Consider the following 14,147-nt stretch of genomic DNA (forward strand, 5'->3'; position numbering starts at 1 on the left):
AACATTGACAGGTGTGCTCACCCCACAATGTCTCCTGAGACTGACTGTTCAGGGTGACCCATAGGTGCTTGGGTGTACCTGCTTGGACTTGTAAGTATTCATGACTGTTTGAATCATGCTTGCTCCAACAGAACCCCTGGGTGTAGCTCATCTTGACACTCTCCTTGACAGGAGGGGTGCTGGGCTTAGAAGAAGCACTATTCCCCTACTACTCTTACAGTGCACCAATAATTACTACCATCTTACTGGGTGCTTACTGTGTCCCAGGCCCTGAATGGCAAACTTTCTGTATGAAGCTTCTCAGTCTCATGACAAAGTCTTCTCTTAACAAATGAGGAAACTTGGGCTTAGGCAGGGTAAGTGACCTGCCAGCAGGCAGAGTAGGGATTGGAGGGCAAGGATCTGAACTCAGGTTTGTGTGGTTCCATGTTGACCTGTCAATTAAAGTCTATCATCTAACCTGTGAGAGTTCAGTGGCTTTGTGATCCTGGGCAAAGTCACATATCCTGTTTGAATTTCAGCTCATTTTCAAGTTGAGGAACATGAAAGCGCACCTCCATCACGCTCTTGTGAGCGACAGAGATGAGGCATGCAGCAAGGACTTCTAAGTGTTTGCTACTGGTGTGAATATGATTATTGCTAAGCACAAGCTCTTTGAAGACTAGAAGGGTGTCTGATTAGCCCTTTCCATACCCCCGGCTGTCTCTCCCCAAGTCCTTGGCAGAGTAAATGTCTAGTGCTCTGGGAAAGAAGGAGAAAGAGTGTGAGGGCCAGCACACCTGGAATGCCAGGTGGGGCTTGCTCCTGCCCCATATTCTCATGGTCTCTGCAGAGTTTGGGGACCACCTGGCTGGAGCAGACATGTCACTGGACTCCCTGGGGTGGTTCTGGACCACCTAGAAGTGTTCCTCGCATCTCTGTTGAGTCTGAGGCCCATTTCCAGCCCTCAGAGACTCTGCTTTCCTAAAGCTATCCTCGCATCCTCCCTGTACAGCAGTGGGCAGGACAGGCTCTGGCGAGAGGGGCCAGCTGGGGATGTGGCCTCATATCCATTGCCATGTTTGCTACTCACATCTGACAGCAGGCAGGATGGACGTGACTCCCATCTTACAGAGGAGGAAACTGAGGCGAAGCAAAATGAGGGGACATGGCCAAAGTTAGTGAGCCTAGGATCGAGGTCTCCAAATACTCAGAAAAGGGCTCTTTTAATTAACTAATTAACTGCTCATCCTAAATATCTTTCAAGGAAAAGGGCAGCTGCATAAATTTATAGACTAACTAGCAAATAAAGGCACTGGTAATTATTATTGATGGCAAGGCATTCTAGGGAGGGTCTCAGCCAAGTCTGCCCTGCTGATCGCCTCAATCCCTGACCCTGACCAGAGCTCGCTAATTGCAGGAAGTTGCATTCGTTCAGAAGCTGGGGTAAAGGCAACAGTAATGAGTTCCCTCTTGGAGTCTGGTGCATGCAGGAATGAGTCACGCTGGATGAGAACAATTGACTGTTCTGTAATCACCTCCAGCAGCTCCTGCTCAACACCCAACAGGGCCCCAGAAGAGCCTTTCCAGGTATAATGAGGCTGGGCAGGAGGAGATGGATGAGAATTCACAGGGTCTCACCAGGGCAGTTTGGCTTACAATCTGTCTTAGCCCCGAGCCCCAGGCAGGTGGGACTTCACAAAGAGATGATTCCTGAAAGTGCCAAGTCTCCTAAAGTTCAAGGGCAGGAAGTCATTTGCATCCCAGATGGGAGGAAGAGAAGCAGTGGGCTGGCCTCCAGCCTGCAGGAGCCCTGGCCTGGGGGCAGTGGGCGCACAGACACTGGCCTCTCTAGCCCTTGAAGGGGGCTAATTCTTCCTTCTATCGAGGAACAATGACCAGGCAGGCAGTTGGGGTGAGGAAAAGGAACATGGGACTCTCGTTAGGCCCATATACAATGTATACAACCTTTCCTTTGGCAAACACACAGACACAGACAGACAGACACACACACACACACACACTCTCTCTCTCTCTCTCTCACCTCTCACACATATCCTCTCCTTGCTCCTACTTCCCTTTATTTTCTCCATAAGGGCTGCTTCCTGACTCGGTCCATGGAATCCACATTGTGGAGCATCTTAGAAACCATTGTGTTCATTTCCCCTGCACACTTATCCTTTACAGATGACGGAATTGGGACCCTGAGAGAGAAAGCCACCTGCCCAAAGTCATAGTAGCGAAACTGGGACCAGGGTCAGAAGGCCCCACTAATGGCTCTGGTGTGGGCAGTTCAATTCTGCTTCCATCTCCTGATCACTTGACTGTGTAAGATTTTTAATCCCAACCAACTATTCTCTCCTACCCAAAGCCCAAAACCGAGGGCACTCCATTTTTCTGTGGAAGCGATGGCCAGAGCTCACTCCAATGAAGGTAAATTAGAAAGGAGACCCGCAAGAGGAACTGACTTCTTTCTCTTTCAAAGATGTCACTAGAGGGGCACCGGGGTGGCTCAGTGGGTTGAAGCCTCTGCCTTTGGCTCAGGTTGGCTCAGGTTGTGATCCCAGGGTCCTGGGATTGAGCCCTGCATCAGGCTCTCTAGAGCTCAGCAGGGAGCCTGCTTCCTCCTCTCTCTCTCTGTCTGCCTCTCTGCCTGTCTGTCAAATAAATAAATAATATCTTCAAAAGAAAAAAAACGATGTCACTAGAATTCATTTTTACTCAATTTCACCTGCACTAGGGAGGAGGAAGAAGGAACCAGACAGAGTTTTGTTCTACCCACGACAAACCTGCCCACAAAAGTCCCTACGCAAAGCCACACTTCCACATCATGAGCATGGCTTCCTTGTAGATCAGTGGGTCTCCCCTTGGCAGCATACTAGCCTCAACTAGACCAAATGTATCAGTGTCTCTGGAAAGCAGGGGTGGGGCCCAGGCATCAGTGTTTGCAAAGCTGCCCAGCTGATTCCAAGGCACAGTCCAAGTTGAGCACCACCCCTTCTTACTCAGTGTGAGGCCACTGACCAGCAGCACTGACATCACCTAGAGCTTGTTGCAAAGGCAGACCCTTGGGCCCCACCCCCTTCAATCGGGTTAGAATCTGCAAGGTCAGAAGGCCCACCACCCCTCCATACACTCACTGAAGTGTGGCCAGCACCGGTGGGACTACCTTCTACAGTCTATCTCTCCACCTGGTCACAATTTTGCAAGGCAGGTGTTCCATCCTAAAGGTGAGGAAACTGATTCAGAGAGAGGTTAACTTACTAGCCCAAGGTCACACACTCGGTGATTAGAGCAGAGCCAGGATGTGACCCCAGTCTGGTTCCAAAGGCCATGGTCTGTACCGCACCAACCACTTCCTATAGCACAGCAAAATACATGGCCACAGGGGATTCCTCCTCCCCCACCCCGCCCCCACCAGTGCTTGGGACCTCAGACCTGCTGGGCATGCTCTGGGCCTTCGAACAAGATTCCACTTCCAGTGTCAAGTTCCCTAACCTCATAAAAACCAGCATAATTCATGAGAAACCACAAACAGTAAACATGTGGGGGAAAGGTTCACTCTCCCTAGTAATCAGCGAAATGCAAATTAGAACAACAACATCGAGGAGCCATTTTCTACTGATATAATTAGCAAAAAACAAAAAAAGAAAGAAAGAAGAAAGGAAAGAAAAAAGGATGTTAGCAAAGTTGTTTTGAAATAGGTACATTCGTACATGGCTGTTGGCGGTGTAGATTTATATAACCCTTGAGGAAAGTAATATGGCAACATCCATCAAGAGCCATAAATATATTATGCCCACTGACCCTGGGAATTCACCCTAAGGAAATAATTCAATAGGAGAGGAAAAGCTGTTTGTAGGAAGATGCTTATTGCAACATTTGCTGTGAACATTGGAAACAACTCAATATTCAGCAGTAAGGGATGGTTGAGTAAACTGGGGGGGGGGGGTAACGGCAGCTCCTGCAGGGGTATGCAGCTATTTAAAATGATAATTAAGAACCCCAAACAGCAAATGTGGGTGAAAGCAAGTAGAATGCAAAACTCTGTGTGTGTGTGTGTGTGTGTGTGTGTGTGTGTACTGTGGTTATTATGATGTAAAATACCATGTGTATTGGATTTAGACAGGGAGGAGCTGGATGCAAAGACAACTGGTGTTCCATGGGGAGGGGACAATGGAAAGACCCTCTCCTTCTATTCCATCCACAATTACAGAAACTGGGGGAACTGGTCCTTCGAGAACAGCCTGGGAGCTCTGGGGTCAGAAGTCCTATCTCTGAGTACAGAAACTCTCATCCTTCATCCCTGGGCAAAGGGCCACATTCCCAGAGTCTCCACTCCTGTGTGGGGCTTTGGGAGATCCTTCCCATCTTACCATGAAGCCTGGGGCACATGTGCAGCTCCCGGTGATGCTGTGGCAGTCAGCGCCGTTCTGACAGGTGCAAGGCAGACGGCAGCCGTTGCCGTAGTAGCCAGCGGGGCAGGACTCATTGCAGTGCTGGCCAGACCAGCCTGGCTGGCAGGTGCACGCTCCAGTGACTGGGTGGCAGCTGAGCAAATGAGAGAAGAAAGAGAGAACAGTCTGGCTGGGGAGCCAGCCCTGTCCCACCCTCCGCCCATCCCAGCTCTGGTCGCCAGGGCAGCAGGATCCATGGGTCTGAGGTTAAATTGCTTATTGCCTTGTCAGAAGGTGCCAAAGTCACACGGCCTTAATGGCCCCAAGAAACTAGGGCTCACGGTAATTATATAATTCGCCTCAAGTCACATAGCGAGGAAGCAACAAAATCAGGATTATGACACAAGTCTTCTGATTTCCAAAGAAGTGCTCTAACATAAGTACACAGAGTCCAGAGAAGAAGGCAGCCTTCTTCAGTCCCTTCTCTAGGACTAGTGCCTTCTCTAGCCCTTCTCTAGAAATGAAGAGCCTTGTACCCAGGGCAGATGCCTGGTGTGAGGGCAGGCACAAGTCGGCTACAGTGAGACCCAGTGGTTCTGCAGATTATAGGTACTCTGCAGACATTTACTAAGGTAAAATGAGACCTCAGGGCAGATGGGGCCTCCTGCCTCTGGCAATGTCTACATTGGAGAGAATACCTTCCAACTGGGCTTTGCTAGTTCTTTTTCAGAGTGAGTGTGATTGTCTCCACTCCCTCTCTCTCTAGGCCAGAGGCAGGGGCTGCCCGGCATGACCCTTAGAGAGTAGAGCAACCCCTGGCTAGCAGAGGTGTGATCCAACAGCTGCTCTCCATTCATGATCAGAAGTGATGCCGGTATGGACCATGTACTTCTCAGCAATTCTGTGGCCAGGGTAAACGCCCAATGGCCCCAGCTAGGGTGTCTGAAATCCATCACTACATTTGCTCAGAGCCCAACCTTTCCCTGGGCTGCTCCCAGCTACACCAGGGCAGGGGTATTAAAGTTGGCGCATTCCTGGGATGTCTGAGACTCCTCTAATGGCAATTTGGCTTGAAGACTCCCAATCTTGCCAGTCTGTCTTAGAACAGTGATACAGACTAAGGCTTTCCACCCAGCCTTCCTTCCTTCCCTCTCTCTCCTCCATATGGGTGAGACCTACACCACAGTCTGATGTTTTCCTAGCTGCCCCAGTCCCCCCCCCCCCCCACCCTCATTTCCCCTCAAAGCTGTCTCCCTAGTAAATCTCTTGCACATGGGGAGAACCCACGGAGAACACTCCAGAGAAGATGCTGGATGGTAGAGACAAGCCAATCTCCCTAGATTCCCTGTGTCACCCGCCTCTCAGCTCTGGGGTCCAGCTCAAGGTATAGGATCAAAAGCAGCTTGCTCTGGGCTGGCAGGGGAGCCTGGGTACAAGTCTTGGTTCTATTAAATTCCAGAAGGACACAGGCTTCATCTCCCTGGGTCACTGGTGGACGCCCAGTGCCTGGCTTGTATTCACTTTCCAGTTAAGTATCTGGGAGTGAACAGTACTTTCACTACGAGTAATTATTGTCTGTGTCTATTGACTTGCTTATCATCTGTCTCCCCGACCAGGAGGCAGCTCCAAGGGGAAGGCCCTTTGTCTATTTCACCTTTCTCTGTATTGTACCCCAGGGCTTCCGCAGAGTCCCTGGCACATTGGAGATGCTCAGTACATATTTGGCAAATGAATTAATGAACACACTAATTGTGTGAAGCCCAGCCAAGCTCTCTTCCGGGAGCCCTGGTTTTCTCACAGAAAATGAGGGATGGATGGGAGCAGACAGTTCCTGAACAGTAAGTGCAAGCAGCTAATAATCATTTTGGAAAATGTTTAGTCTCGTTAATTACCAAGTCAAACTAACAACTGGATATCACTTTTTCTCTATCAAAATAGTAAAGTTTGTTTTGTTTTGTTTTTTTAAAGAAAAAGGACAATACTCAATGCTGATAAAGGGTTCTGGAAAACTATTTGGGCTTATGTATCAAGAGTTCTAAATATATTCAGACCGTTTGGTCTTAGAATTCCATTTCTAAGATTCTATTCTAAGGAAATAATGAGAGTTGTGGGGAAAGATTTATGCACAGAAATGTTCCCTAAAGCATTATTTATAACAGTGGGGAAATGTAAGAAATTTAAACAATAATGTGACCAGGCTAGAAAAGCACCAGGCACTTCACACATATTTCTAATCTTCAGATAAGCCTGCAAGTTGGGTACGAGAGCCTCTATTTTACAGATGGGACTTGGAGGTTATATGACTTGCCCAAGGTCACACAGCTAAGTCAGTAGCAGTGGGGAATCAAGCCCAGGTCTGTTTGATGGCCTCATGTCGCCCCGGCAACAAAGGGCTCGTTAAACGAATTATGACAGTTCATATGAAGGGATGTCAGAGAAGTACTCAAGTCTGTCACTAACAAGTCTGTTTTCCAGACTTGTTAGTGTCAGAAGGTGAAGTGAATTAAGCAAATTATATACAAAGTCATGATCTAAAATATGGGGAAAAGGAAGATATACACATAGAGAGATAGATATAGGTACAGATATAAATATAGATATAGATATAAATATAGATATCTGTATCTATCTATCTATCTATCTATCTATCTATATATCTTGACATAGATGAAGAACAAGCAAGTCACAACAAAATGGTTTTGGGGCTCATCTCTGGGTTGAGAAATTATGAGGGATTCAAAACTTTTTCTTAAATTTCTATGTATTCTTGAACTTCCCCAAACTGAGCCTGTTATAAACAGACATAAAGCAATAAAAACTGTAAATAGGCAGAAAAGAAGAATCATGTAGGGGGCTGGGGGCTTGAAGACTTCCTGACTTTCCTGGGTCCAGACAAACTCCTCCTTGAGCCCCACACTGTGAGGGGGAAACAGCAGGTTGTATGGGTGCTCTGGGCAGGGATGGCTCCCATGTGGTGGCCCTGACCTTCAGCCAGACAGACGGGGGCCACACCGCTCTGTCTCAACAGTCTGAGCCATCCCCTTCTTGGATCCAACCTTCCAGGGACCTCCCCTGGGGTTAGAGGGACTGCCTCAGGGACAGTCCTGGAGAGACAGACACACATGGATCTAGCAAAGGGACCCAGCAGCTGCGGCCATCAGCTCCTCCCAGCCCCCGTGATGTCGAGGGTCTCAGGCAGGCTTCTGCTCTTCCCATCAGTGGATTCTCTCGCCACAGGCGCTGGCTCTCACAGGGACCACCACCCTGGGAGAAGCCTACCAGGCACGTGCTGGCGGGCAAACACTGACTTCTCAGTGCTCCTGCTGTGCTCACTTGCCGTCTCAGCCGCCAGTGTTTTGGCTGCTCAGGGCTGTGCTCTGTGCCAAATTTACTTTCCACTCTCAGAACCAGAAAGCTCGAAATGGATTCTGAAATCCCTTCTTTCTTTCTCCCTGAAATTCTATGTAAAAAAACCCAGATTTCTAGTTTCTTAATTTGATTGCTTATCATTTATTATAAAACCTCTGAAATCCCTTTGAAGTGAATGTGCACAGCGAGGGCTGGCGGAGCAGTTTATGACTCAGAACTGGGCGCCTTCCTCACATCTGATCTCTCCAGGCATCCCCTGCTCCCCGTTCCCCTCTGCCCTGCGGGGAAAGAGCCATTCCCTTTGGTCCCACAGTGGGCAAGTGACTGCTGGTGAGGCTCAGGCAGAAGTCACAAACGGTGGTGTGCAGGCTGGCTCAGGTTGCTCTAGGTTTTTTTTTCTTTTCTTTTCCTTGCCTTTCTGCCATTTCCCCCAGATACAGATTAATCACAAGTTAATAGGAGCCGAAAGCAGAACAATACAGGCATCTTTTCAGGGTGGATTTTTCTTTTTTTTTTCCTTCTTTTTTTTTGGCTGCTCTGAGATTTCTATCAGTGCTGCATCTGTTGGCTAAATAAAATCTTTCAAAGGTAATACAACCTCGTGGCTGCTGGAATTCATCTATGACAATCCAATTGTGGAGGAGACACGACAGAGGCCTGAGACACAGGCACTCTCTCTCTCAAGGTTATTCCTTTACGAAGGAGGCTCGTTCCTTTGTGGGTGCCACAGAGCATTTATAAAGGGAATGAAGTGATGGGGGGCTCTCACCAGCCACTTCTTCCTTCCCCAGGCACATGGATTCAGCCTCTTTGAAGCAGTCTCGCGGCGGGGGGGGGGGGGGGGGACCAGGCAGACAGAGGCTGGGGCCTGACAAGTGGGGTTTCCTATGGTTGGGGGCTGAGAGTGCTTTGTCTCCCTGGGATAGACACTCTAGGCCTTGCAAACCGTCTTGGAGCAGCTTTGTTGTAAGCTCTCTTGGAAACCAGGGCAGAGAGGAGGCTAAGCTTCTAGAAGGGGATCCCACACCCCATCTCTCAGGGTGTTGGGTGGAAGCTTCATTTGCAAAGACCATAAGAGAACTTCTACCTCCACCGGGCTGATGAAAGGGATGGACAGACTGGGAAACTGAGATACTGAGAGGACACGTACACCTATCAGGACATTTGCTCAGACAGAGGTAGTTCTGAAGGCAGGACTCAGGTGTCCCAGACCCCAGCCAGGACAGCTTAACTGTTTCAAGATTAGGAATCAGACAGTCCTCCCTCTCCTTTTCTTGGTTCCCAAGAGAAGGCTCTGTAATGAGACAAAGGCTCATGAAGGGAGGTGCTCTCTGTGACCATGAGGACAAAGCCAAGGGCAGCATGAGAGACTTCAATCAGGCCACAGGCTCTCAACCGCAGGCTACGTTGCCTCTCCCATCCGCACGTAGGAAACAGTCTCACCTGTCAGAACTTGGGGGGCTGGTTCTTGCCACTGGTGCCTCGTAGGGAGAGGCCAGGGATGCTGCTGAGCCCCCTGTAATGCACATGACAGTCCCCAGAGCAAAGGACTGTCCAGCCCCAAAAGTCAACAGCGGCCACGTTGAGAAAGTCTGACTTAGACTGAATGAAAACATGTGAGGGTCATGGGTTCAGTCACTGGACCAAGGTGCCAATCACTAAAAATAAATACATAAATAATAAATAAATAAGACATCAGCTTGGGGGCAGAACCATCTAGAGGAGTAGGCTGATCTGGAGGAATTCCATGATTCTTCTCACAGAGGATCTGCTCTGTGCCAGGCCCCGTGCCAGGCTGAGGCCACAGAGGGGGACCGGCCAGGCCTCTCCTGCCCTCCAAGAGCCTGTGCTGTGACACAGCTCAGTGTCGTGCAGACACCGAGGGGCCTGGCCTCAAGCCCTAGATCCTAAGAAACGCTACCGACTCCCAGTCCCTGTGACAGGACACGTGTTAAAGACAGTAAAGCAAACAATCATCAATATTGGATGGGCTGAGATTAGCAAGGAGAAGAGGGAGTCCTTCCAGATTAATAATGCATAGAGGACTCCTTCACAGGAGGAATAAATTATGCAGGGCACGGCTGCTCAGGCACAGGAGGAAAACAATAGCTCTTTAATTTGGGGGTGGTTGGATCTCAGTGGCAGGGATTCTCCCTGCACTGGACCTCAGCGGTAGCCTTGCTTCCTGGCTCTGGGAGAGTCTTCCCTTGGCTGCCAGCAGGGGTAGGGGCTCCTGGTGCAGTTCTCTACCTGTGCAACAGGCTGAGGCAGCTGCCCAGCCTCTGCCTAGCTGTAGGGACTCCCTGTCTCGAGAGCCTCAGAGCTCTCACCCTGTCCTCAAGATCCAGCCCAGGTGCCACCTCCTCCAAGAAGACTTCCCTGACCACCACAGCAGTTTCCTCTGGTGCTTTTTATGCACAGCCTTGGTCACAGTCACTTGGGCACATGCCGGGACCCAGCGGAGCCTGTGACACAGAGCTCACTGATTCTAAGATGCACTTTCTCCTACACTTCACATCTCAGATATTGGGTGTGCTGTACAATCAATGGTACATCATGGTTCAGCTGGTTGCATTCTCCTTTCTTAGTAGTCCATAAAACAGAGCTCTGCCTCACTACTGGTACTCTCTTGTATTTTGCAGAACTAAGGTAGAAGGGGCTCAGTGTGTGTGAGTGCTCCAGGCCCGAGTTCCTGAGGGCTGGACTGGAGCTGAAGGACTCTTTTTCCTCTTTGTGGCCCAGCCCTACAGGTGCTCAGTGTTTGCTGCATGGATGGCTGAGGGAATGAGCGCTTGGGTCATAGAGGGGCCAGCAGAGCAGCTGGAGCCCGGAGCCCCTCTCAACAGCCTCTTTCCCAGCCCTCCACCTTGCAGGTGGCACTAACCCTAGCCACTCAGCTCCGGGGACTGAGAACCAAGGACAGACTCCACCTAAGCCATAACACTAGCAGTCACCAGAGGCTTTAGGGGGATTTGTGAAGAATCAAAGGTTGGAAACCAAGAAGGGGGCTGAGGCCAAGTCCTGGCCATCCCAGCAACGGGTTGCAAGGAAGAGGCATCTCTAGTTTGCGAATGGCAGCAATACCCCCCACCCAGAGCTGCCAGGCCTCCCCAGGCTGTCCTGCAGGTCCGAGGGGAGAAGGGAGACTCCCCCACCCTTCGCCACCCAGATAAGAGGCAGCCACATAAAGGGCCGTGGAGGCCTTCTCTGGGGCCAACAGTCTCCTTTATTACCAGAGGGTGGTGCTAACTGGTGCACAGAGAGGAAGTGAGGAGATATGGAAGAGGGGGCCCAGGAGCAGCTCTGGCTCTTCTGTTCCCCAGACTCAGGTTCCTCTGGAAGCAGCTCCTGGGGCTGGCTTCAGGTGAGGTGAGGCAGCCCGCTGAGCTCTGTCCCTCCTGCTCCTCCACCCTAGCCAGGGCCTGCTGGGACAGTCCTCTTTGGGACCCAGGAGAGCCCTACTGATCTTGAAGGTCCCTTCCAGTATGGACCTTCTGTGGTTTGAGCCCCTGCTTCTGTCCTGGCAGTCTTGTCTCCGGGCCTCTGGGGGTTGGGAAATGGCTCAGCTAGATATAGAGCAGGTGGAGGGGGCATTTCTCAAGGACAATGCCCCCAGGGCCTGTGGCATGGGAGCCCCGCCATCCCAGCTCTGCGGGACTCTGCGGCTCCATCCTCCACCCCACCCTAAGGATCCCCAAACTCCTCCCGTCTCCTTCATGGTGGGTCTCAGCTTGGCCCACTTTCAGAGCTGCCAGCTGGGTATGGCAGACAGACGCAGGTGACTTGGGTCCTGGTCCTGGCTGGGTGGCCTTGCCTTCCCCTTCTTTTCAGCGAAGTGGTTAGTCAGCAAAGGTGACTGCTCAGGTCCCAGCTCTTTCGCTGCCCTGCCTGGGTGACCAGGCTGGAGGCGGGGGTCTGTGCCCCGAGAAGCCCCCTCTCCACCAGGGCCTGCCCACCCAAGTGTCCCCGGGCTCCCTGGACCCCAGCTCGTACCTAATGGTGTTGTCGGTGTGACAGGGGCAAGGCAAGGTGCAGCCTGGGCCGTGTAGCCCCTCGGGGCACAGCCGCTCCTGGCAGCGCGGGCCTTTGTAGCCAGGCTCACACTCACAGGCGCCGGTGGTGGGGGAGCACTGGCCCCCGTTGTGGCAGTCACAGTGTTGTGAGCACTGGAAGCCAAAGGTCCCGAAGGGGCATTCCTCCTGGCACCTGCAAGACAACAGAGCGGGGCTGAGGCTGTGCTTCCATCCCTCCCCTTCCAGATCCAGCCAGCATGCGTCCTCCACTTCCAGGCCAGGGCCTGCTCTGCTGCATGCCACCCCAGCCTCCCCTGCTCCCTTCTCATCCCCCAGGAAGCACTGACAGTTCCGTCCCCCAGTCAGGTCCCTGCTTCATGCCGGGTCCCCTCCTAAGGCCCCTGGCCCTGAGTTCATACTGTCATGTTTCATTGCTTCTAAGCCTGAAATGTGGTTTTTATTTCATTTTTTGATTGCAGTAAAATATGCGCAACATAAAATTTACCCTTTCAACTGTGTTTCAGTGGCACTAAGGACACTGGCATTTTGAGCAGTCATAACCACCAACTCCAGAACTTTTCATCTTCCCAAGCTGAAGTGTCTATACCCATTAAACAATAAACCTTATGTTTGCCAACTACATTTGGGCATCTCTGCCATGGATTCCTCTTACAGCTGACAGTACGTCATCGTTTAATTATCAATGTTTTCATTCTTAGCAGTAGGTAGGACAGCTCATCTTCCCATCGGTGGCATCTTGGTTCCTGAAACATGGTCCTTTCATTTCTACTGTTTCTGGGCTTTTTTTCCTACTCTTTTGGGTGGATGTCCAGTCTCCCTTGGTCAGACTGGACACGTGTCTCCTCCACAGTGCGGAACCTTCCTGAATACAAGAGGCACCCTCCTTCACTGGATGGGAGAATCCCCCACAACAGCAGCAACGATTTCCTTTTCCTCCAACACGGGGCCAGGAGAGGGGTGTCCAAAGCAGAGGCTGAGCCTCGCCCATCAGCCGGTGAGCACGCCCCCACCCTGAAGGAGGAGGACGGAGCCCCTTTTGTGTCAAGTAGTTTGCCTGCTCCTCCGAGCTCCCAGCGTACCCACAGTCGTTCCACTCACTGCCCCATAGCCCCTGGTTGTGGGTCCTCTGTGGAGGAGCACGACCCCCACTGCTGACTGCCTGACAGCCCTCACTCCAGACTGGAGATATTCCCCAGGGGTGCAGAGTCACTGCCCCATGGCTGGATCCTGACAAGGTCAGGGGACACCTGGAGGCATCCAGAGTAAAAGAAGTGGGCGGCTCCTGCAACCCAGAGACTTGGGAAATGGCCTTGGGGATTTGCATGACCCACATCCTGGCCCAGCTCCTGTGGGGCTGGCAGGTCAGTCCTGACATTTGCTTTCTCATCATAAAATGGGACGATGATGACTAAATCCCATCAGGTTGTTTGAGGATGAAACGATAAGGTGTGTAAACGTTTGGAGAGGTGTCCCGCGCGTGGTAGGGGCTCAGGAAGAAATGTTGGTTATGATGAATGCTCTTATTAATTCTGTTTTCTGAAGTTCCCAGAACAGAGCCCATCCGACCTTCTGCCTCAGGTGCTGGCATGAAAAGGCTCGCAGGGAAGAATTCCAAATGTTAACCCCTGAGTAGACTTGAGGAATTTGTTAGTGTTCTGTCATCTAGACAACTATTTTCCAGTTTGCCGTACCTTCCACAATGACGGTGAGGAGGGGAGCTATAAAAGATGCTTAAAACAAAACAAAACAAAACAAAAAACTAGAACATAGCCCTAACTTCTTTATTAAATCTTGGAAAGTCACAACTTGGAGCCAGGGCTGTTCTCCCCAGCGGGGCTGGGAGCTGTGTCTGGGAGCCCTCGGGCGCTGCTCATGAGGGTGATGGTGTGGCCAGGCCCCAGCAATGCTGTAGAGCTGGGTGGCGAATGTCTGAGGCCCAGGGGGGCTGGGGTGTCAGGCCCGAGTCTTGGCAACTCTGCACCGGGTGCCTATCTGTCTTCTCTTTGTCACCTTGTGCCCACGATGACAGGGAGAGGAGGAAAGTGACTGGGGTCTAAACTTGAAGGCTTCCCCAAAGAAGATGCCACCCACTGTCCCCTCACAGAGTCACTGTGGCAAAAGGAGGGATGTGGCAGAATGGAGGGGCAGCAGATGAGGAATGAGGATGGCCACAGACGGGGGCAGCGGCCAGAGAGGGGCTCCCAGCTCAGCAGGCCCTGAGGCCCCGGCCCTGGGCCCCTGAAGTAGGGGGTGTACCCATCACCCTCACTCTGGAGTTGAGGGGGCAGGGATTCGGAGAGCTGAGGCGCGTCCCAAGCTCAAATGGCTGACATGACCCGAGGTTGTTGCCCAGCAGACCTTGCAACAT

At 51.4% G+C, this 14,147-nt stretch overlaps 1 protein-coding gene across 20 annotated transcripts in view; it reads right to left on the reverse strand.

Moving 5' to 3' along the window:
• MEGF11 (multiple EGF like domains 11) overlaps window positions 1-14,147 on the reverse strand; it is a 343,613-nt gene that overhangs the window by 51,278 nt on the left and 278,188 nt on the right. For all 20 annotated transcript variants that reach the window (XM_059180860.1, XM_059180847.1, XM_059180846.1 and 17 more), the window contains exons 9-10: window positions 11,739-11,951; window positions 4,356-4,530 (exon numbers count right to left, since the gene is read on the reverse strand). In XM_059180860.1, the coding sequence (XP_059036843.1) occupies window positions 4,356-4,530; window positions 11,739-11,951 (388 nt within the window). The remainder of the gene's footprint in view (window positions 1-4,355; window positions 4,531-11,738; window positions 11,952-14,147) is intronic.

The sequence above is a fragment of the Mustela lutreola genome, chromosome 7 (assembly GCF_030435805.1).
Source record: "Mustela lutreola isolate mMusLut2 chromosome 7, mMusLut2.pri, whole genome shotgun sequence".
Classification (NCBI taxonomy): Eukaryota; Metazoa; Chordata; class Mammalia; order Carnivora; family Mustelidae; genus Mustela; species Mustela lutreola.